Consider the following 20,997-nt stretch of genomic DNA (forward strand, 5'->3'; position numbering starts at 1 on the left):
TTTTTTGAAATGGAGTCTCGCAGTGTTTCCTTGGCTGGAGTGCAGTGGTGCGATCTTGGTTCACTGCAACCTCTGCCTGCCAGGTTCAAGCGATTCTCCTGCCTCAGCCTCCAGAGTAGCTGGGATTACAGGCGCCCACCACCACGCCCAACTAATTTTTTGTACTTTTAGTAGAGGCGGGGTTTCACTATGTTGGTCAGCCTGGTTTTGAACTCCGACCTTGTGATCTGCCTGCCTCAGCCTCCCAAAGTGCTGGCATTACAGGTGTGAGCTGCCGTGCCCAGCCAGAACTTTCTAAATGAGTATGTCTGTCTTTCGTTTGTTCAATCATTGATCCATTCAACAAATAATTATAGAGCACATGCTGTGTGCTAAGCACTTAGTTAGATAAGCAAACACAGGCCTAGTCCCTGCCCTCGTGAAGCTGAGAATTATCAGATAATAGTATTTGTAGTTAAGATTATTCTGATTGTAAAATTACTAAATATTAGTATGGAATATTTTGGAAAGATAGAAAGCAAGTCATCATCTCCAATTTCACCACTTAGAGAAAATCTCTTTTTATTAATGATCTACTTTATATTTCTCTAATTTTTTGCAAAATTGAATCTAAAGTATTTTGTATCTTGTTTTTTCTTTTCAATTATACTTTGGGTGTTTTCCCTATGACTTACTTTCAGAACATAATTTTAAATAATAGTGTGTTAGTTTATCATATGGATATGCCCTAATGTATTTAGTCAATTCCTCATGAACGTTTAGATTGGTGTGCATTTTTGGGGGGTATTAGTGAGATTGAATATGCTTTTGTATTTTATCCATAAACTATATTTCTTTCACAAATTATCTTTACAGCCTTTGCCTATTCTTCTAATAGTTTGATATTATTGTTACTTAATCCTGTTCATCATAGTATTTGACAGCATTCTTGCTTCTTCCTGAAGTCCTATGATTTATTGAATGTGATATTGACATTGAAGTGAAATTCTCATAGGCATGAAAGCCTCAGCTTGTCATAAACTTATGTAGTGGTTATTTGCTTTGTGAATAGCTCAGTATTTGTTTCAAACAAACACAACCAACAATGTGCTCTATTTGCCTTTCAGACACCCAGTGGGTTATTAAGCTACAAATAATTTGTTTACTTCATTGTTGGGATCCATATTTCTTAGAAAACATTTTACATGGATAATTTTCTTGGGGGAAAAAAAAAAAACAAAGCTCCTTGTTGGAGATGTTTGTTGTGGGTGGCCCTCCCCACCCTTGGAGCGGGGCAGCACTGAGGGGCCAGGGGCACACACACAGGCCAGAGCTCTGGTAGGGATGAGCCAATGTGAACTTTTTAAAGATTCATGCTTTTTTTTTTTTTTTTTTTTTAAAGACAGTTTCTCACTCTGTCACGCAGGCTGGAGTGCAGTGGCACAATCTCGGCTCACAGCACAACCACTGCCTCCCGGGTTCAAGCGATTCTTGTACGTCAGCCTCCCAAGTAGCTAGGATTACAGGTGCATGCCACCACTCCTGGCTAATTTTTGGTATTTTTAGTAGAGACGGGGTTTCACCATGTTGGCCAGGCTGGTCTCGAACTCCTGCCCTTAAGTGATCCATCCGCCTTGGTCTCCCAAAGTGCTGGGATTGCAGGCATGGGCCACCGTGCCCGGTCAATGCTTCTTACTTTTAAAAAAGCTTGTGTTTATCTCATTTAAACTTCCTTATAATGAATTACTCCATCATCTCTTTAATTTCCCATACTACTTTATATCTTTTTAACTCTATTATCCAAGTGTCTTTTATTGCAGCAAGAATATATTACTTTTGTGATAAGTTATTTTTAAAACATATTTTATGGCATTTGCCACCTTGTTTTATTATAAATTTCCTTTATTTCCTTTTGGATTTGAAGAGAGGGCCCATGTCTTTCTCACCTTTGTATTCTTGGCAACATATATACTCTAGTTTTCCTCAGATGAGATTGTTTTCCTTACTTGACAGGTGAGACAGTTGCAGTTGAATGATTTATGCAGCTTGTTGGTGATGACAGAACCAGGGCCTGAGCCATGGTTTTCTCATTTTCTAACTGAAATCCTGGTGCTGTCCACGTGCTCCCACCTTAGTTTGGTTACTTGTGCTATCACCTTCCAAGTGGCCCAGAAATCCAGGTTCCTTGGGGCCTTCTCCCTCAGGTGCTCCCTGTACCCTGGGGAACTAGCCCTGGGCTAGAATAGTAGCCACACTGCCTCTTGCTTCCCTCTGGGCCACACTCTCCATTGCTGCTAGAGTATCTTTCCAGAACTGCTTAAACCCATGCTTTAAACACTTAGCTGGTGTGCCTCACCTGCAAGGGAAGGTCTGAATTCCTTTTGTGCGGGGCATGTAAGACCCTGCCTCTTTCCCAGCCACCTGCCCTTCCACTACCTCATCTAGCTGAGCTGAGATTCTCACACTCCCTGAATACCCCCTGCTGCCTCGAGCTTTTATTCACCTTGCCCTCTCAGTGTGGAACACCCCTACCCCCTTTATCTTTCTCTTATGCTTAATCAAGCGCAACCCAGGCCTTCCTCCTTTGTACAGCATTCCCTCCTCATATCAATCCTGGTTCTTTTTTTTTTTAAGAGGCAAGGTCTCACTCTGTCATCCAGGCTGGAGATCATAGCTCACTTCAGCCTTTAGGTCCTAGGTTCAAGTGATCCTCTTGCCTCAGCCTCCTGAGTAGCTGGGACTACAGGCATGTACCACCACACCTGGCTAATTTTTTAAAAATTTTTTGTAGAGATAGGGGTCTCACTATGCTGCCCAGGCAGGTCTTGAACTCCTGGGCTCAAGCAATCCTTCCACCTTGTCCTCCCAAAGTGTGGGGATTACAGGTGTGAGCCACCATGCCCAGCCAATCTGGCCTTTGTTGTGCTATTACTTATACCCTGTACGTCACCATTTACTGCATGTATCACATAGCAATACTCATATTTATTTACATGTCTGCCTAAAGTATTAGGCTACATACCCCTTGAGGGCAGGGACTGTGCAATCTACCTGCTGTTTTACCTCTTCCCCACATATGTTGAGCATTTCCTATGTGCCCACATGCTGTGAGATGATAGGTGCTGGTAGTCTTGAGATGAATGAGATGCACTTCATGCCCTGGGAGAACTCATGGTTTGGCAGTAGGAACAAATAAGTAAGTAAATAAATTCTAATTCAGGAGGATACTTCAGCCATAGACATATAAGTTAGTTACAGAGGTTGAATAGGGAACAAGTGATTCTGAATCTTTGGGAAGATCAAGGATCCCTTATCCCTGAGGAGGTTTATAAAGCATGAAGGTCCGTTTCCTTCTCTGTGTCCTTAGAACCTGGTAGGACGTTTTTGCCTAGAACATGGTGGGTGGATACTAAAATCCATTCATGCCTAGTGTTCCATTATTGGAACGCTAAGCATGTGGGAGTTATTTATATCCTACGGTTCAAGGTCATTGCCAAGATCTGATTGCAAAAATTCACAAATTTGCAACCTCAGGCATAATTAAAGGGAGGAAATGGAGGAAAGGTAATGCCATTCGGGAAGATATTGGGATTGGAGAAGTGAGCCTATTAGAAGTCTGTTGGTGACACATGAAAAAATGCTCATCATCACCGGCCATCAGAGAAATGCAGATCAAAATCACAATGAGATACCATCTCACATAAGTTAGAATGGTGATCGTTAAAAAGTCAGGAAACAACAGGTGCTGGAGAGGATGTGGAGAAATAGGAACACTTTTACACTGTTGGTGGGACGGTAAACTAGTTCAACCATTGTGGAAGACAGTGTGGCGATTCCTCAGGGATCTAGAACTAGAAATACCATTTGACCCAGCCATCTCATTACTGGGTATATACCCAGAGGATTATAAATCATGCTGCTATAAAGACACATGCACATGTGTGTTTATTGCGGCACTATTCACAATAGCAAAGACTTGGAACCAACCCAAATATCCATCAATGATAGACTGGATAAAGAAAATGTGGCACATATACACCATGGAATACTATGCAGCCATAAAAAAGGATGAGTTCATGTCCTTTGTAGGGACATGGATGAAGCTGGAAACCATCATTCTGAGCAAACTATTGTAAGGACAGAAAACTAAACACTGCATGTTCTCACTTATAGGTTAGAATTGAACAATGAGAACACTTGGACACAGGGTGGGGAACATCACACACCGGGGCCTGTCGTGGGGTGGGGGGAGTGGGGAGGGATGGCATTAAGAGAAATACCTAATGTAAATGACAAGTTAATGGGTGCAGCACACCAACATGGCACATGTATACATATGTAACAAACCTGCACATTGTGCACATGTACGCTAGAACTTAAAGTATAATTTAAAAAAAGTCTGTTGGTGAAGGTTGAAGATAACGAGGCAGTGGGCTGACTGGTGAAAACTAAATCATCTTTTGTCCTTCAAAGTCTTGGGCCAGGAACAGTGGCTCACACCTGTGCACGGTGGCTCCTAGCACTTTGGGAGGCCGAAGTGGGTGGATTGCTTGAGTCTAGGAGTTTGAGACCAGCCTGGGCAACATGGCAAAACCCATCTCTACTAAAAATACAAAAAATCAGCCAGGCTTGGTGGCGTGTGCCTGTAGTCCCAGCTACTCAGGAGGCTGAGCTTGGGAGGTCAGGGCTGCAGTAAGGTGAGATAGTGCCACTGCACTGCAGCCTGAGCAATCCAAGTGAGACCTTGTCTCAAAAAAAAAAAAAAAACCTCTATTATTTGGGACACAAGAAAGGCAAGCCTGAATTGCCATGGGTTAACCAGCCTCCTTCCGGGACAGTTGCACAGACAGGCTTTAATAGATGCTTGCACCAGATACAGTCCCCCTGAAAAATTACAAAATTTATCCAAGATCAATTTCATGTAACTTGATATTCCCATTTTGCAAGCAGCTCTTGCCCTTTCCCAGGGAAGACTTCTGTCCCCGTATGGGGCAGGGTTTCCTCTCGCCCCCTCCATCTCTCAGCTAGTTGTTGCCTGGTCCTCATAAGGTGGGACAAATTGTCTGTTGCCCAGGCTGGAGTGCAGTGGCACAATCTTGGGTCACTACAACCTCCACCTCCTGGTTTCATGCTATTCTCCTGCCTCAGCCTCCTGAGTAGCTGGAACTACAGGCACCTGCCACCATGCCCGGCGAATTTTTTTGTATTTTTTAGTAGAGACAGGGTTTCACCATGTTGGCCAGGCTGGTTTTGAACTCCTGACCTCAAGTGATCTGCCTGCCTCAGCCTCCAAAAGTGCTGGGATTACAGGCATGAGCCACCGCGCCCGGCCTGCTCTGTGGTTTTTCTGCTGTCTCCACCTCCCTCCACAGACACAGAGATAACGACAGCTGAATGATTTATACTTGACCTTTCAGAGCAGCCAGATGAGAGGCTGTGCAGGGTGTATGGCTCTTAAATAGCGTGTTCTCTGCTTGTTGGGAAGACATGCACTCAGCTGCTGTGTCCTCTCGTGGAGCTGCTGGAGCGGCCCCTGTAGGAGCCACAGTGCAGAGCGTCCTGTTCTCTGTGCTGCATTCTCCCCCAGCCTCTGCCTCCTCCTGCTTGGCCTGGCTGTGGCTGGAATTTTTGCTTTACAGCGTGTGGGATGGAGAGTAGGACAAGTTCCGAGAACCTGTTTCAGTGCCAAGTTGGACGCAGAATGTAGTAAAAGCAACATGGCCTCTCTCGACATGGGCATTAAGTTTGTTTTGACATACTTCAGTTTATCATCTTTGACTCAGTCAAAAACGTTGGGTTCTGTTTCCTTGGCTCAAATTAAGGACCTTACAGCTTGTTACCATAGACTTTAACATGTGCCTTCAGACATTGGCACCCATCTTAGGCACAAAATCAAAGACGGATTGAATTCATTGTATTCTTATTCTAGAAGAGTGGGGTTTTCACCGTGGAGGTTTCTGTTGTGTTTTATTGATTTAGTTCCACGTACTCAGGATTGGATGGATTCTTAACGTTTGTTTCCAGTTCTACCATCCATTTCTGTAGCTCCTCACCTGAGGTCAGAATTGTTAGCATTCATGTCTATAATCCTGGTCCCTTCGACGTCACGTTGAGAGATGCCGTTTCTCCGGGAGCAGGTGTTCACTCCTCTGTTGGGCTTGCACCCTTTTGTCCCGGTGTGTCCCCTGCTTCACTCTGCCTCCAAGCCGCTCGCCCATCTGCTCCTTCCTACTGGCATTCCTGCTCCTCTCTCCTGGGGTGTTCCCTTTCCCTTAGTGCAAGCTTCACTTCCTTTAATAAAGCTGAGGTAGCCTGGAAAATACAGGACAAAATGGAGTTAAATTTATCCCTCCAAATTTCCAGTTAAGAATGGGTAGGAGTAAAGTGTTCTTCCGAAATCCTGCAGCAGTAACTATTTTGCACTCTCTAATTTATTTATGTGTTTACTACATGGAAAACTATTTAATGACAGAAAAAGGAGATAAAAAAGAACAATTCACTCATCATCTCAGCATTGTTTGTTTTCACTCTTTCTGTATGTGACCCAATAGAGCATTTAAATATGTATGTTAAGTTGCATGCTTATTTTTTCCTTTGTGTTTATTTTCTTTTCTAATTTTATTGTGGGCATTAGGCAGCATTGGACTATGTTTTATAGTTCTTTGGTGTTCCTCAGGTGGCAAGCACAGTGCCAGGCACATAATAGAAACAGTCAATAGCCAATCGATATTTTTAGGGTTTTACAGATTTGTTTAAAATCTGCAGCCAGTGATTATTTGTTTTCAATTAGATTCCAGTTGCCTCTGTGCTCTCAAGAATATATATTCTAGTTTCTATTTTTTCAGCTTTTCTGTTAAATCTTTGGCTTTTTGGATTGTAACTGAGCATCATCTTTCTTGTTTGTGGACATGCTGGATCAATCCAGACACTTAAAAATCCACTTTGTTAGTATAAAAGAAGCTTCAAGGTTTTCTCCAGGCTTTCTTTTCCCACAGTGCTTCCATTTAGGAGGGGAAAAAGTCATTGAGCCTCTTAAAGGAAGGATCTCTGTCTTATTTCACTTCGATTCACCCAGAACAGTGCTTGAAATGTGGTGTTTGTACAGTAAATATTCTTGTTAAGTAGAACGAATGAAAAGAAATTGTTTCAAATGTATTACTTTTATTATTTTAAAGTTACTAAAAAAACTTTTTAGATTAATTTGTTTTACTTGTTCATTCTACCCTATAGCATTCTTTTTAGTGGAGGTAGACTATAGGACATTAATCACCCAGAAGTTGTAGGATAGTTGTTTTTAAATGTGATCCCATGGGTGATATATTCATCATTTGTCAGAAAATTGATGCATTTAAGTAAAATAATAGCTTGATACCATGGATTGGGGGTCTCCAAGACCACCTCCAGGTTTGATGACTTACATGCAAGACTCATCTTACAGTCATATTTTTAGCTGTGACTTCTTACAGCTAAATTACGTTGCAGTCTTATTTTTTCATTTGTATAGGTTTTCTTTCCTAATTTTATTGTGGATATTTGGAGGGCTTAGATTATGTTTTGTAGTTCGTTTGTGTTCCTTAGATACAAAGGAAAATCAGCAAAGGGAAAAAGCACATGGGGTGGCGGAGTCCAGGGGAGACCAGGCACAAGCTTCCAAGGCTTTGCTCTCCGGGGAGTCACACAGGATGTGCTAATTTGCTCCAGCAATGAGTTACGACAGCACAAATGAAATGTCACTAACCAGGGAATCTCATTAGAGACTTAATGCCAGAGTTTTTATTGGGGGCCGATCATGTAGGCACCCCTACCTTGCACATAGACAAATTCCGGACTCCCAGAAGAAAAATCGGTGTTCAATGTACATCATATTATTTGTGCAGACAGTTTAGGTGCACACAGTGAGCCACACTTATCAGTCCTGGAAATGGTAAGAACTTTCCCAGAATCCAAGTTTCCATTCCAGCCAAGGGCCAACCTTGTTAGCAGTTCTATTGAAGGATAGCAGTCAGGCCTGCTGCATCAACTCTTTTCTACACATCTATTCTTAGATCACTCTCAATTCCGGGATTGGGTTTTTGTAAATCAGATTTTATTTTATTTCATATATTTTCTGAAATTTTAAAAATGCCGTTCTGAAAACCTCTTTTCCTACTGTTCTAAAGGGCCTGGAAATCTGACAGTTCATGTTGTCCATTTGTACATGAGGGTCAGAGTTGGTATCATATTAATAACATTGCCAAGTGGATAAGCTCTCTTATAGTTATGAGAGAACTTTATTTTACAGAAAATTCCCTACAGAAAATCCTTTCCTCAAAAATGAGATGATGATGCACTCAGATAGTCCTATGTAAGTTGACCTCCCCTAGCCCTTCCTACTCATCTGAAGGTAAAAATATTCCTAGGAGGAGTGGTCAACAGTAGGGTCCTGACAGGGGCCAGTGGTGGAGGGAGGTGGTAAATCCCACGTCTTACCTCTTATACTTCAAGTCGTCTTTGTGGTATGTGTTCCTAAGAGGGCTCTGTTAAGAAAAATTGGCCTAACAGAAAATAGTGGAGGTGGCTTTAAAGATAAGAGATTTGTACCTTCTGCTGTGCTGTAACTTTTTTACTGCTACTTCACTGTGGTTGGGGCAGTGGATAACCCCCAATTTCATAAACCAAATAAAGCAATTCTGATAAGGTGTGCTTAAGCCACACAGTACTCCTCAGATATACATGAATTGGGAGGTCTTTACATTTTGCGTTTAACATGGATGACTTTTTTGATAATAAACTGGCTATTTGTTTACCCAGTAAATATTAGTCTTTTTTGCCTGCTTATTTTATTTTTTTTGGCAAGACGCAATGCTTGGTGCTTGGGTATACATTTTTTTCTTTCTTTTTTTTTTTTTTTTGAGACAGGATCTCACTCTGTTGCCCAGGCTGGCATGCCGTGGCACAGTTGTGGCTCACTGCAGCCTTGACCTCTCAGGCTCAGGGAATCCTCCCACCTCAGCCTCCCAGGTAGCTGGGACTACAGATGTGCACTACCACACCTGGCTAAATTTTGTATTTTTTATAGAGATGAGATTTCTCCATGTTGCTCAACCTGGTCTCAAACTCCTGGACTTAAGTAATCTGCCCACCTCGGCCTCCCAAAGTGCTGAGATTACAGGCATGAGTCACCGCACCCAACCTTGGCTAGAAATTTAATGGTCACCTAGACCTAGACCAAGAACTTGCTTTTGAGGAGGACTGTAACACAGGGTAGACAAATGCAAGGATTATAAAAAAGTTTATCAGGAAAGCAGTATAGTAATTCAGAAATGCAGCGGAGGGTTTCACAGAACTCGTGAAAAGATGTTGGATTCAGGTGATTCATTCATTCATTCAATGTATATTACATACCGTACTCTAGGTACTGCATGAAGGGCTTTATAGAACAATGAGCAGAAACACACATGCTTACCAGTCATCATCCAGTGTAGTGAAGGGAGACTGATGAGAAATAAGACATTTAAGTAAGCACTATAAGAACACTGGGTACAACAATAGATACTAATTTTTATGTTTTTTACATTTTTGGCTTGATTTTCAGGTTACTGTTCAGTATCCTTTACTATAGAAATAGAAAAATTATTTTGAATGTTTTTTGAATCTTTTCTCCCCTTCTCTTTTTAGCTTATATCAAAGGTGGGTGGATCCTTAGGAAAGCCTGGAAGATTTACAATAAATGCTATCTGGACATCAATGCCCTTCAGGAGCTGTATCAGAAGAAGCTAACTGAAGAGTCCTTGACTTCTGATGCTGCAAATGATAATCACATTGTGGCTGAAGGGGTGTCTGAGGAGTCTCTGAACAGACTGAAAGGTGCTGTTAGCTTTGGATATGGCCTTTTTCACCTTTGCATATCCATGGTGCCCCCAAACCTGCTCAAAATCATCAACCTGCTGGGTTTTCCTGGAGACCGCCTACAGGGGCTTTCTTCACTGATGTATGCAAGCGAAAGTAAGGACATGAAGGCCCCTTTAGCTACGTGAGTAGCTGTATTGCAATGCTTTGGTAGATAATATAGTGTTGAAAGTAAGTAAACGACAATCAAAGACTTTAAAGGAAACTTCAGGTAAAATGTTTGGTTGGTTGACAGGGTGCTGTGTCTTATGTCTTTCAATGCAACACCAAGGACTGTGTTTTGTGGTCGTGGTGGTGGTTCTAAGCTGACTTTAGTTAGAGAACAAGGCGTTGTTCACTAGTCTTACAAGTCACGTATTTTAAAACCTCAAATGATTTTATAAGCAGTTTTTGTGACTTTGACCACAGTCTCTGAGATTCACGATTCTGATTTTTGGACTTAGGAGGTACAAATTTGATAAGCTTTTTCTGTGGTTCTGAAATTTTTATTCTTATAAAGAATTCTCACATTCGGTAATTTTCCTTGATGATTCAAGGTGGTTTCCTATATGTGACATGGATATTTTGTGCTCTTTCGCTAAACTGAGTCATGTTATGTTCCTTGGTTTAAACTTAAATAATAATTATTTAAGCAGGAGAGCATGAGGAAGCTCTATCTAGAACAAGAATTCACCAATTTCTACATCAGTTAAAAGTGATGTGTTTTTTGTTTGTTTGTTTTAGTCTGGCAAATATCTACCATTTGTAACTTGAGTAATTTAACAAGATTCTGGATATTCTTTGTCTAACATTACAGCACTTGTCAAAATTTTCCCCAAAAATGTTGATATCATAGAGGATCTTACCTCTATTTCTACTTGTATCAGTATTGAGAAATTTGGATGTTAACTCTTAATCAACTGATAGCTATTTAAAATATCATTAATTTTTCATTTAAAAAAATTATGCCTCCCTAAACTCATTGAAGTACACAGTTGTCCTTTATTAATGTGAATTAATAGGTTTGTTAACTTGTGATCATTTGTCTGTTTATATCTTAATATTTTATGCTTATCTCTGATAAAGAAATGAATAGAATTAATAATGTAATTAGTATGAGCTCCATAAGAGAACCAAATTTATAAGCACACCAGAAGTATGCATTTACATAAAAATATTTGACATGTTGGTTAAACATTTTTGTCTGGTTGTTGTTTTTTTTGTTTGTTTGAGACAGAGTCTTGCTCTGTAGCCCAGGGTGGAGTGCAGTGGCGCGATCTCGGCTCACTGCAACCTCTGCCTCCCGGGTCCTTGTTCAAGCAATTCTGCCTCAGTCTCCCAAGTAGCTAGGATTACAAATCCCAATGACTCTGTTTTGTTTACCTAGTTTAACATGGCCATTTTTTTTTTTTAAATAATGAGTTTGGAGCAAGGGAGTCTGAAGTAATTTATTTATTTGCTTGTTTTTTAAATTGAACATCTTCAAAGGCCAGAGAAAGAGCCCTTTGTCTTATCCTCTCACTTATTTTAACCCAACTTAGTATAATTTGTGTCTGTGGTTTCCATATTTAAATTTATTTTTTTTTATAAATTTTCTTTTTCCTTTTGACCTATTTATTTGTACACGATATTTAAACTTAGATTCTAGGTTTATACCCTAAGTTTTGTGAACGCAAGAGAAAACAACATTTTCCTTTTGCCAAAAATAAATAAATAAAGCTTTTATTACAAGGGAACAGTAAACTCATGGTGACTAGTTACCATTTCTAATTGGGGCATTAATGAGTAAAGTGTAAAATTCAGAGATTTATGTCAGCCATCTCTTCAGCGATCCATCTAGAAGGCTCAGAAAAGCTAAATGCTCCTGTTACTTTATTCTCCTCTCCCCTGAGGGAAGGGTGTCTTCTGATTTATATATTGTGCTGAAGTTGCAGTTTTCCAAATATTAACATTAAAATGGGGAAAGTCTCTGATTTTACTTCTTCAGAGACTGCATAGTAAGCTTTTTGGATAGAGTAGTATTGTTTTGAAAAATGGAAATGGTGTAAGGAAAGTTATGTGCTCAATGTTTCTCTCCCTCTTCCTCTAGATTAGCTCTGCTCTGGTATCATACTGTAGTCCGCCCGTTTTTTGCCTTGGATGGCAGTGATAACAAGGCAGGCCTGGATGAAGCTAAGGAAATTCTCCTTAAAAAAGAAGCTGCTTATCCAAATTCTTCCCTCTTTATGTTTTTCAAGGGACGGATACAACGACTAGAGGTACTGTACCTTCCTCATCTTTTTAAAATAAAGCCTCTGATGATCAAATCTCTGATTCTCACTTGAGGACTGGTATTAAAACGAGCCAGAATGTCACAGGGCCCCGGAGCATTTTGTTCTTTTGCCTTTCCTTGTGTCTTTGCTAGGGAAGAGTCTTCCAGGAACCCAGGATGTTAGTCAGTTACCTTCTGTTCGGAAGATGTGGGCGAAGTAGGGGTAAGATTCCTCATTGCTAATGACACAAGATTGGTGCACTTCCAGCCTAAGGCATGTGAGCATTATTTAGTTGCTGAGTTGAAAAATACAAAATACAATTTTTTTCCCTCTCTGAATTACTAATAATCTCTTTCTAAACTTTGGTCTTGGCTAACAATTGACTTATACAAAAGTTACTGCCTTAAATATCAGGGCAACATGAGCTTTGAAATATTAGGAGCTTTTATCACATTTTCACGTGCTTAATTTGGCTCAGTACTGCGTTAAGAACTTTATACACGCTTTTCCATTTCATCCTCAGAACAACCCTGTGACATAGGTGTAAAATTGTCATCTGCATGTTATAGAAAAAATAAACAGAGATCTAAGAGGGCTTCAAGCAACTTCCTGTGCTTGCCCAGTGAGTGAGCCTGGGTTGTCTCACTGCAGAACCAGAAATGCGCTGGCCTTTGGAGTCTACTTCTCCTTTGCATATCTTTTTATCTGCTTGTTTGAGGTTATGAGGATTTGTAGAAAAATGAAAATATAAGAAATTAATCATACCTATGAAATAAAATAGCTGTTATAGTAGCTGCTCCATCTCCATTGTTACCAAGAGTTATCAGGGAATCAGTTGGAGATTTGAACAACATCTGTCCTCCAGTTAACCAGGGACTCTGAGAAATCAGCCCCCATGAGTCCTTTTGAAGATTTTTGCCTAGAAATGCTTTCATGGGCACAGGAATAATTTGGTTTTTTTGGGGTGGGGATGCAGGCAGTGGAGTGTATATTACTTTCCCAGTCATTTTTCTCCTTCATAAAGTGACTCCTTAAATCTGAAGACCATGCAGAGCAGTTTTCTAAGCGCTTTGTCTATGGAAGATGTGTTTTAGAGATTATACTAGCAGTTGAAAATTGAGATATAAGCTGGGCATGGTGGCTCATGCCTGCAATCCCAGCACTTTGGGAGGCTGAGGCAGGTGTATCACCTGAGGTCAGGAGTTCGAGACCAGCCTGGCCAACATGGCGAAACCCTGTTTCCACGAAAAATACAATAAACTAGCTGGGCATGGTGGTACGTGCCTGTAATCCCAGCTACTTGGGAGGCTGAGACACGAGAATCGCTTGAACCTGGGAGGCAGAGGTTGTAGTGAGCCGAGATTGCGCCACTGCACTCCAGCCTGGGTGACAGAGCGAGACTCCATCTCAAAAATAAATATATAAAATAAAATAAAATAAAATTGAGATATAGTTCAGAAAGCCCATCAAGATCTGAATTATTTAAACCTGTGTCCAAATTGTTTTTGTTCTCATTATCTTGCAATTGTTTTTCTTTGCATACAGGCTCGTGAGCCCTTGGTTGTGTTTCTCCCTTTTTTCTCTCACTGTTTTTTTTCTTTTCCTTTTTGAGACAGGTCTCACTCTGTTGCCCAGGCTGGCATGCAGTGACACAGTCATAGCTCACTGCAGCCTCAGCCTCAACCTTCCAGGCTCAAGCGATCCTCCGACCTCAGCCTCCAAAGTAGCTGGGACTACTGCTGTGCGACACCATGCCTGGCTAATTTTTGAATTTTTATTTTTAGAGATGGGGTCTCCCTATGTTGGCCAGTCTGGTCTCAAACTCCTGGGCTCAAGAGATCCTCCAGCCTCGGCCTCCCAAAGTGCTGAGATTACAGGTGTGAGCCACTGTGCCTGGCCTCAGGATGAGTGCTTTCTTAGATTTAGATTTCTTAAAGGGCAGACATAAGTTCTGAGTAGCTTTGAACACGATGCTACAGGGTTTAGTGTTTAACAGAGATTTGCTGGGTTTAGTGTTTAACAGATATTTATTACAAGGGGAAAGTAAATTCATGGTGACAGGTTACTGTTTCTAATTGGTGCATTGACAAATAAAGTGTAGAATTCAGAGATTTACCTCAGTCATCTCTTCAGCGATCCATCTAGAAGCCTAAAGTTTAAAATTGTGTGCAGCAGGGCAGTGAGGCCCCTTAGCTTTGGACATTTGTTAGAATTCTCTCTCTTTATTCTGCTGATGAATGAATGCTCTAAATTGGGTTTTGAAGTTGTTAAACAGAAATGTGAAAATCAGAATTTATATTTTGTTATACTTGCCATTTGAGTAATTTTTCATTTTAAAACAAAATTGCTTAACTTTTGGTTAAGCTAATAAGTTTTTTTCCCAAAAATCTTACTTTGACATGGTTTTAGTTTGTGCCACGACTAATTCCTATAGAGGATTGAGTGAATACTAAAAATAAGCAGTCATTCCTTGTTGTCAAGATGGTTCTAGAAATAAGGAAGCCACAGCTTCATCAAAGGATTCCTGTAAATATGGTTTTTGGAGGTACATAGTCCACATTATAGCTCTTGGTAGATATGTAGTCTATTTGGGGTTAGATAATTGTGATCAGAGTGCAGAGGGTAGATGCTAGAACTCCTTCACAGTTAAGCGGCACTTAACATAGTTAAGTTTTAAGAAAAAACACACAAGATCTGTGACTATGGTTATTTAGTGAGCTGTAGCTTTAGGGCCAGACAAAATATGATGAGTGTTTCTGTTTGGCTCTTCCCAAAGGCCCAGAGGATGAAAAGATTTTAAGGCTAACTTGAAATATGGTTGTTATTATCCCCAAGGTGCCCAGACAGCAGCGTTTCATTGCTCTTCCCAGGTATGTGTAGGACGGTATCAGAAATGACCATGTCATCCTTCATTTGCAGATGAGGAACTCTGCCCAGGGAGGCTGTGATATAGCCCTTGCCAAAGGCTTTTTGTAAGGCCTTGAAGGCCCTGACTCAGTTTATGAAACTTACATGACTCCTTCCAATGAATTTGCTTACAAAGAATTTTTTTTCTTTTCAGTGAACATTTAGGTTAGAAATAGGGCCCCTTGAGCTCTTTTTATCAACAGGTACTCACAGAACATGGTCTAGGGGCTTTAATTTAGGGCAGGTGCATTATATGACACCATCTTTGTTTCTTCAGTGACTCAGAATCTGTGAAATTATTTGAACAGCTGCTTTTGTGTAAGCTTGCTAACATGCAGGGTGGCTGTCTCAATCTGTGCCCGTCAGTGTTCATTCTTCTGTACTCGTTATTTTCAAATCCTGTTCAGTGCCCACTTTTTCTTTTAGTTTTGTTAACTTTTTACGTACTTTGCCTTTCGTTGTTTGGGACTCTGTAGAGTGAATATAGGAGGATTTCTTCCACAGATCTGCTCCTGTCGTGCCACTTGCATAAACCTCATTGTGGTGACTTGGCTGTTTTCTGTTATGGCCTCAGTTGATGTTGCAGTGAGTGCTACACCATGATGGTGAGGTCCGTTTGCACCCCAGCTGGTGAGCACAGGATCCTCTTTGCCAAACTGCAGAAAGAATTCCCTTGTCTCGCTGCCTCCGCTTCTCCCCACTGCGTGTCTATAGTACTGTGCCTCGAACCTTCTCTGCCCACTTGTGTTGTCCTTACAGCTGATCCTATTTTCCTTGACTCCTCCCATGTGACTTACTACATTGCTGGGGGGAATGAATGTGTGAATACAGTACCTAGCATGTGGCAAACGCTGTCTAAGTAAGGGTGTGATGGTGGTTATTATTCCTACTGAGTGCTTAAGCATGGGAAGTCAGGTATCACATTTTCGTGTTTTTTTTTTTTTTCTTTTGGGGAAAAAGAACTTGTTTGGTGTTGAGAGCTGTCAATAAACCAAGGCCTGTGATTGGCAAAATTGGTTATGGGTGTAGCTATAGGAGATGTATGTACTATACAGCTGTTTACTTATCCCTGACTTTCCACAATGCAAACAATGTTTGGGAGGCTGACCAATGGGTTATATAGGAATCTCAATTTTCAAATGTGAATTGGTAGTTATAATTTTGAATTTCTGTATTTTCCATTAATGTTCACTTAATTTTCATTCAGTTAGACCTATGGTAGTGTTATGTCCATTAAGATACAAGCAATTAATGAGTATTTTTCTTGATTATTTTTACAATATTAGGGACAAGTCTGTATTTTCATAAACTGTTTTCAGTTGTCTCTGCTCTTTCTTCTTTAAGCAATACAGATTTACACAACTTTTTTCTCTTTCAGCTTTAACAATCTGCTTTGTATGTGACATGTAAGGATTTGGTTTTCTGTAAATACGTACTTTCACACACATACCTTATATGGTGTGACTAGTAATGTAACTAATTTTTAATATTATTTACCTCTAAATAAGTGTTCAGATATTCAAATAAATGAAAGTCGTTTTCTATAAAGTTAATGAACATATTCTAACAAAGTTCCTATGCAAGCATTTTGAGAACTGTTTTTTTTTTTGTTTTTTGTTTTTTGTTTTTGAGACAGAGTCTTGCTCTGTCACCCAGGCTGGAGTACAGTGGTGCAATCTTGGCTCACTGCAACCTCCGCCTCCCGGGTTCAAGTGATTCTCCTGTCTCAGCCTCCCGAGTAGCTGGGATTACAGGTGTGCACCACCATGCCTGGCTGATTTTTGTATTATTAGTAGAGATGGGGTTTCACCATGTTGGCTAGGCTGGTCTCGAGCTCCTGACCTTTATTTTGAAACTGTCTCCTGAGCTTGAGCCCATACGTTGTGAATATCCTGCATGCTGACATTTTAAAGCCTTAGGTTTGGTTTTTGGAAATCGAAATCTGGGCCTAGCACAGGACTGGCCCTCAATGTATGTTGGCTGAATGAATAGATGAAGCTACTGGTAGAAAAATCTATTGCTGTATGTCATTTCTTTTTTCAGAAATGACGTTGGTTATCAAGGACTATTTACTTTTCTTGTGGCACCTAAATGTGTTTCTGAAGTCAGTTCCAAAGAAGAAGTTGCAAAAATGTCTTGATAATTGAAATAAGAGGATGATCTCCTAAGAAGGGGACCAAATCAGCTATTTAAATTCCAGTACGCTGGCTAAACAATCAGTTTCATTTCTTGAGAGTCACATTTTTATTTCAAAGATGGGATTATAAAGAACTGAATTAAATTTAATTGAAGTAAAAAAGTAAATACATTAAATGAACTTTATCTGTTATATTTGTATTGGTGTATATTTGTCACATACACATACATGCAAATAGATGTTAACATACACACAGACATAGGTAAAAATCACATTGGTGTCTTCACCTCATCTGCAGCTCTTGGCTCTGAGTGAGCTCCAGATGTATGGGCAGTATCGTCTGTAGGGAGTCAAGAATGGAACAGTTCGGATTGCAGTAAAGGCTAGGGAGTCCTGCAACGTTGAAGTCAACAAGTAGCTATGGTCCTGCCCTTGGAGCCTCATTATATAATCTTTCTCCTATTTGAAGCTGCCTTGTTTGTTTTTTCAGAAGAGACACAGCCCTCTCTGCCCGTCCACCACTCTGTTGTGTCCTCCCCTTCCCTCACTCCGTTCCTGTTGAGAAAGGGACAGTGATAGGATGTGCTTCCCCCAAACCCTCTCAGTGTCTGTGGGGATGGCTTTGATGCTTGACCTTTACGTCGCCATATTCATGTCACCCAGGTTTGCTGGTTCCTTTCAAGAGGGTGGAGGTTCTTCCCCCTCATTTTCAATTCCCTACGAAGCTCTGTGTGAAAGACTTTCTTTACACTTCTATCCCCGGCGTGCCTGTGTTCTGTCTCTGGACCTTACTTCCATCCATGACTTCGGGTGCCATCAACTGTGAGAGGTGCCTTTTAAAAGTGGGCTTTAGTGTTTTCTTTCTGTATGTTTATTAAGATAAAGTTCCATTTTCCATCAGTGACCCCCAGAATTAGTGGGAGGTCTCTGCGATTCTTCAGCCCATCAGTTCATCATTGTGACAGGGACAGGAGAGCAGACGTTGACCCCTTTGGTCATTTATTTATCAGATAGAAGAAAGAACAGGGAGACCCCGGGGGATCATGGAGAATATGGCCAGTGCAGAAGGGCCTGTGCTGTCCCCCATCTCTAGGGTACGTTGACATTATCAGAGCTGTTTGGTGGCTGTGTTTCTTTGCATCTGTTGAAGGGCAAGCCTGCCTCTTGTATTTGGAACAGCATGCCTTGTCAGCATGATGTAATGTTTTTATTTATAGGATCAGGAAAAAGGCAATGCAGGAAGAGAAATAATTCCCTGAAGTTCTGTTAATTGTAGTCTTCTCTTCCTGCATCCTACGTGGTTCTGTTAATGCTCAGGCACCAAAAAAGGAGGTTTCTGTTTATTTTTAGAACTATACAAAATGAGAGATTGATCTAATTTGGTGTAGAGGATATGAAGGATGTATTTGTATCTCACTTTCCAGTGAGATAAATCCATATTGTGTGGCTTAATGACCGTTTACCGAAATGAGAAGATGTTAGTAACCCCACTACACTTGCTGTCCTTTTAACCCTACCTATCTGTTGGGTTGAAAAGCAAGTAGAAGGTTAACATTGATTTATATCCCTAAGCTTATTATGTGTGCCTAAGAGGATGAGCTTTCCCTTGCCTACGTAGTCCTAAGGGTAGGGGGCAAAAGCATATCTATTGCTAGGTGACCTTTCTAGCAATATTGCTAAAGCGATTCTGCCACTCAGCAGCATTAGTGCTGAACTGCATGTAAGTAAGTGGGTTGTTGCAGTATGTCCTTCTGCTTGCTACAGGTGACAAGGAGATCCTCTCATTTCAAAACACATACATAATTATTTTAAGATGTTAAGCAATGTCATAAAAGTAACCTAGTGATAATTACATTCTAAGCTGTTTTGCTTAAAATTAATTTGTAATCTTTATACATACGAGACTTTCTGCATTTTGTTTACAAATCTGATGTTTACAAATATTAACATAATTTTTTAAGTAAATAATTGATATGCAGGCAGACTACTTAGATTTCCCTTGTGTTAATAATCTACTATTTTCCTGTTGTTGGGAAATTGTGGCTGGGATATTTGACTGTTGTTTCCCAATATTTCAATGTGATAGCAAGTACTGCAATAAATATTTCAGTATATATATTTTTAGCTCCTTATTAGATTATAGCTCCAGTGGTAGCATTGCTAAAATCAAGGACTATAAACAGCTCTGTGTAGCTCTTAAATGATGAGAAATTCTCAAGAAATAGGGGGCCAGAATATAATTATTCATTATTTTATGCGTGGTATCTACTCTACCCCATAGTTTTGTTTGCCTATTTTTATTTCCATAATGATACAAATTAAAGCAGTTTAACATTTTAAAAAATACTACTGAAAAGATATCCATGTTTTGTATCAGAACTCTCAGTATTGTTAAGATGGCAGTACTTTCCTAATTGAGCTACAGATTGAATGCAGTGTCTGTCACAATCACAGCATTTTATTTTTTTTGCAGAGATTAACAAACTGATCCTAAACTCAAGGGCCCCAAAATAGCCAAAATAATATTGAAAAAGAAGGAAAAAATGGAAAGTGGAAAAAGAAAACTCCACTTCCTACTCTCAAAACTTACTACAAAGTAATCAAGACAGTGTGGTACGAGCATAAGAATAGACATATGGATCAGTGAGAATTATGAAATAAATCTTACATTTATGATTAATTTACTTTTTTTTTTTTTTTTTTTTTTTTGGAGACAGAGTCTTGCTCTGTCACCCAGTGTCACCCAGGCTGGAGTGCAGTGGCATGATCTCAGCTCACTGCAACCTCCACCTCCCAGGTTCAAGCGATTCTCATGCCTCAGCCTACCAAGTAGCTGAGACTACAGGTGTGCACCACCATGCCTGGCTAATTTTTGTATTTTTAGCTGAGATGGGGTTTCACCACGTTGGCCAGGCTGTTTTTGAACTCCTAACCTCAGGTTCTCTGTCCGCCTCGGCCTCCCGAAGTGCTGGGATTACAGGCATAAGCCGCCACGCCCGGCCTTATGATCAATTTGCTTTGACATGGACATCAAGACACGTCAGTGGGCAAAGAATAGTCTTTTCAGCCAGGCACAGTAGCTCAATGCCTATAATCCCAGCACTCTGGGAGGCCAGGGCAGGCAGATTGCTTGAGCTCACAAGTTTGAGACCATCATGGGCTGTGTTGAAACCCCATCTCTACAAAAATTACAAAAATTAGCCAGGTGTGGTAGTGCACATCTGTAGGCCCAGCTATTCAGGAGGCTGAGGTGGTAGGATGGCTTGAGCCCGGGGGATGGAGGTTGCAGTAATCAGAGATTATGCCACTACACTCCAGCCTGGGTGACAAAGCCAGACCATGTGCTGGGACAACTGAGTATTCACAGATGCAAAAGAATGAAGTTGGACCCTTATACTATACAAGAAAATTAACTCAAAGCGGATCATAGACCTAAATGTAAGATCTAAAACTGTAGAACCCTTGGGTTAGGCCTTGGTTTCCTAGACATGACACTAAAAGCACAATGACAAAAGAATAAATAAATTGAACTACATCAAAATGAAACATTTGCGCTATAAACAATACAATCCAGAAAGTGAAAAGACAACCCATAGAATGGGAGAAAATATTTGCAAGTTATATATCTGATACGGGACTTGTATTCTGAATATGTAAAGAACTGTTACAACTCAATAATAAAAAGACAAGCCAATTTAAAAATGGACAATGGGGCCGGGCGCGGTGGCTCACGCCTGTAATCCCAGCACTTTGGGAAGCCAAGGCGGACAGATCACGAGGTCAGGAGATCGAGACCATCCTGGCTAACATGATGAAACCCTGTCTCTACTAAAAAAAAATGCAAAAAATTAGCCG

The 20,997-nt window shown here is 40.6% G+C and overlaps 1 protein-coding gene across 7 annotated transcripts in view; it reads left to right on the forward strand.

The window, feature by feature from the left end:
* The window catches only part of TTC39C (tetratricopeptide repeat domain 39C), a 120,628-nt gene that overhangs the window by 56,663 nt on the left and 42,968 nt on the right, over positions 1-20,997 (forward strand). For all 7 annotated transcript variants that reach the window (XR_010152051.1, XR_010152052.1, XM_009433809.5 and 4 more), the window contains 2 exons: positions 9,637-9,991; positions 11,936-12,104. Coding sequence is in view for 5 of the 7 variants with exons in the window: in XM_009433809.5 (XP_009432084.2) it covers positions 9,637-9,991; positions 11,936-12,104 (524 nt within the window). In the remaining 2 variants the exon portion in view is untranslated. The remainder of the gene's footprint in view (positions 1-9,636; positions 9,992-11,935; positions 12,105-20,997) is intronic.

This window comes from Pan troglodytes, chromosome 17, assembly GCF_028858775.2.
Source record: "Pan troglodytes isolate AG18354 chromosome 17, NHGRI_mPanTro3-v2.0_pri, whole genome shotgun sequence".
In the NCBI taxonomy this organism is placed as follows: Eukaryota; Metazoa; Chordata; class Mammalia; order Primates; family Hominidae; genus Pan; species Pan troglodytes.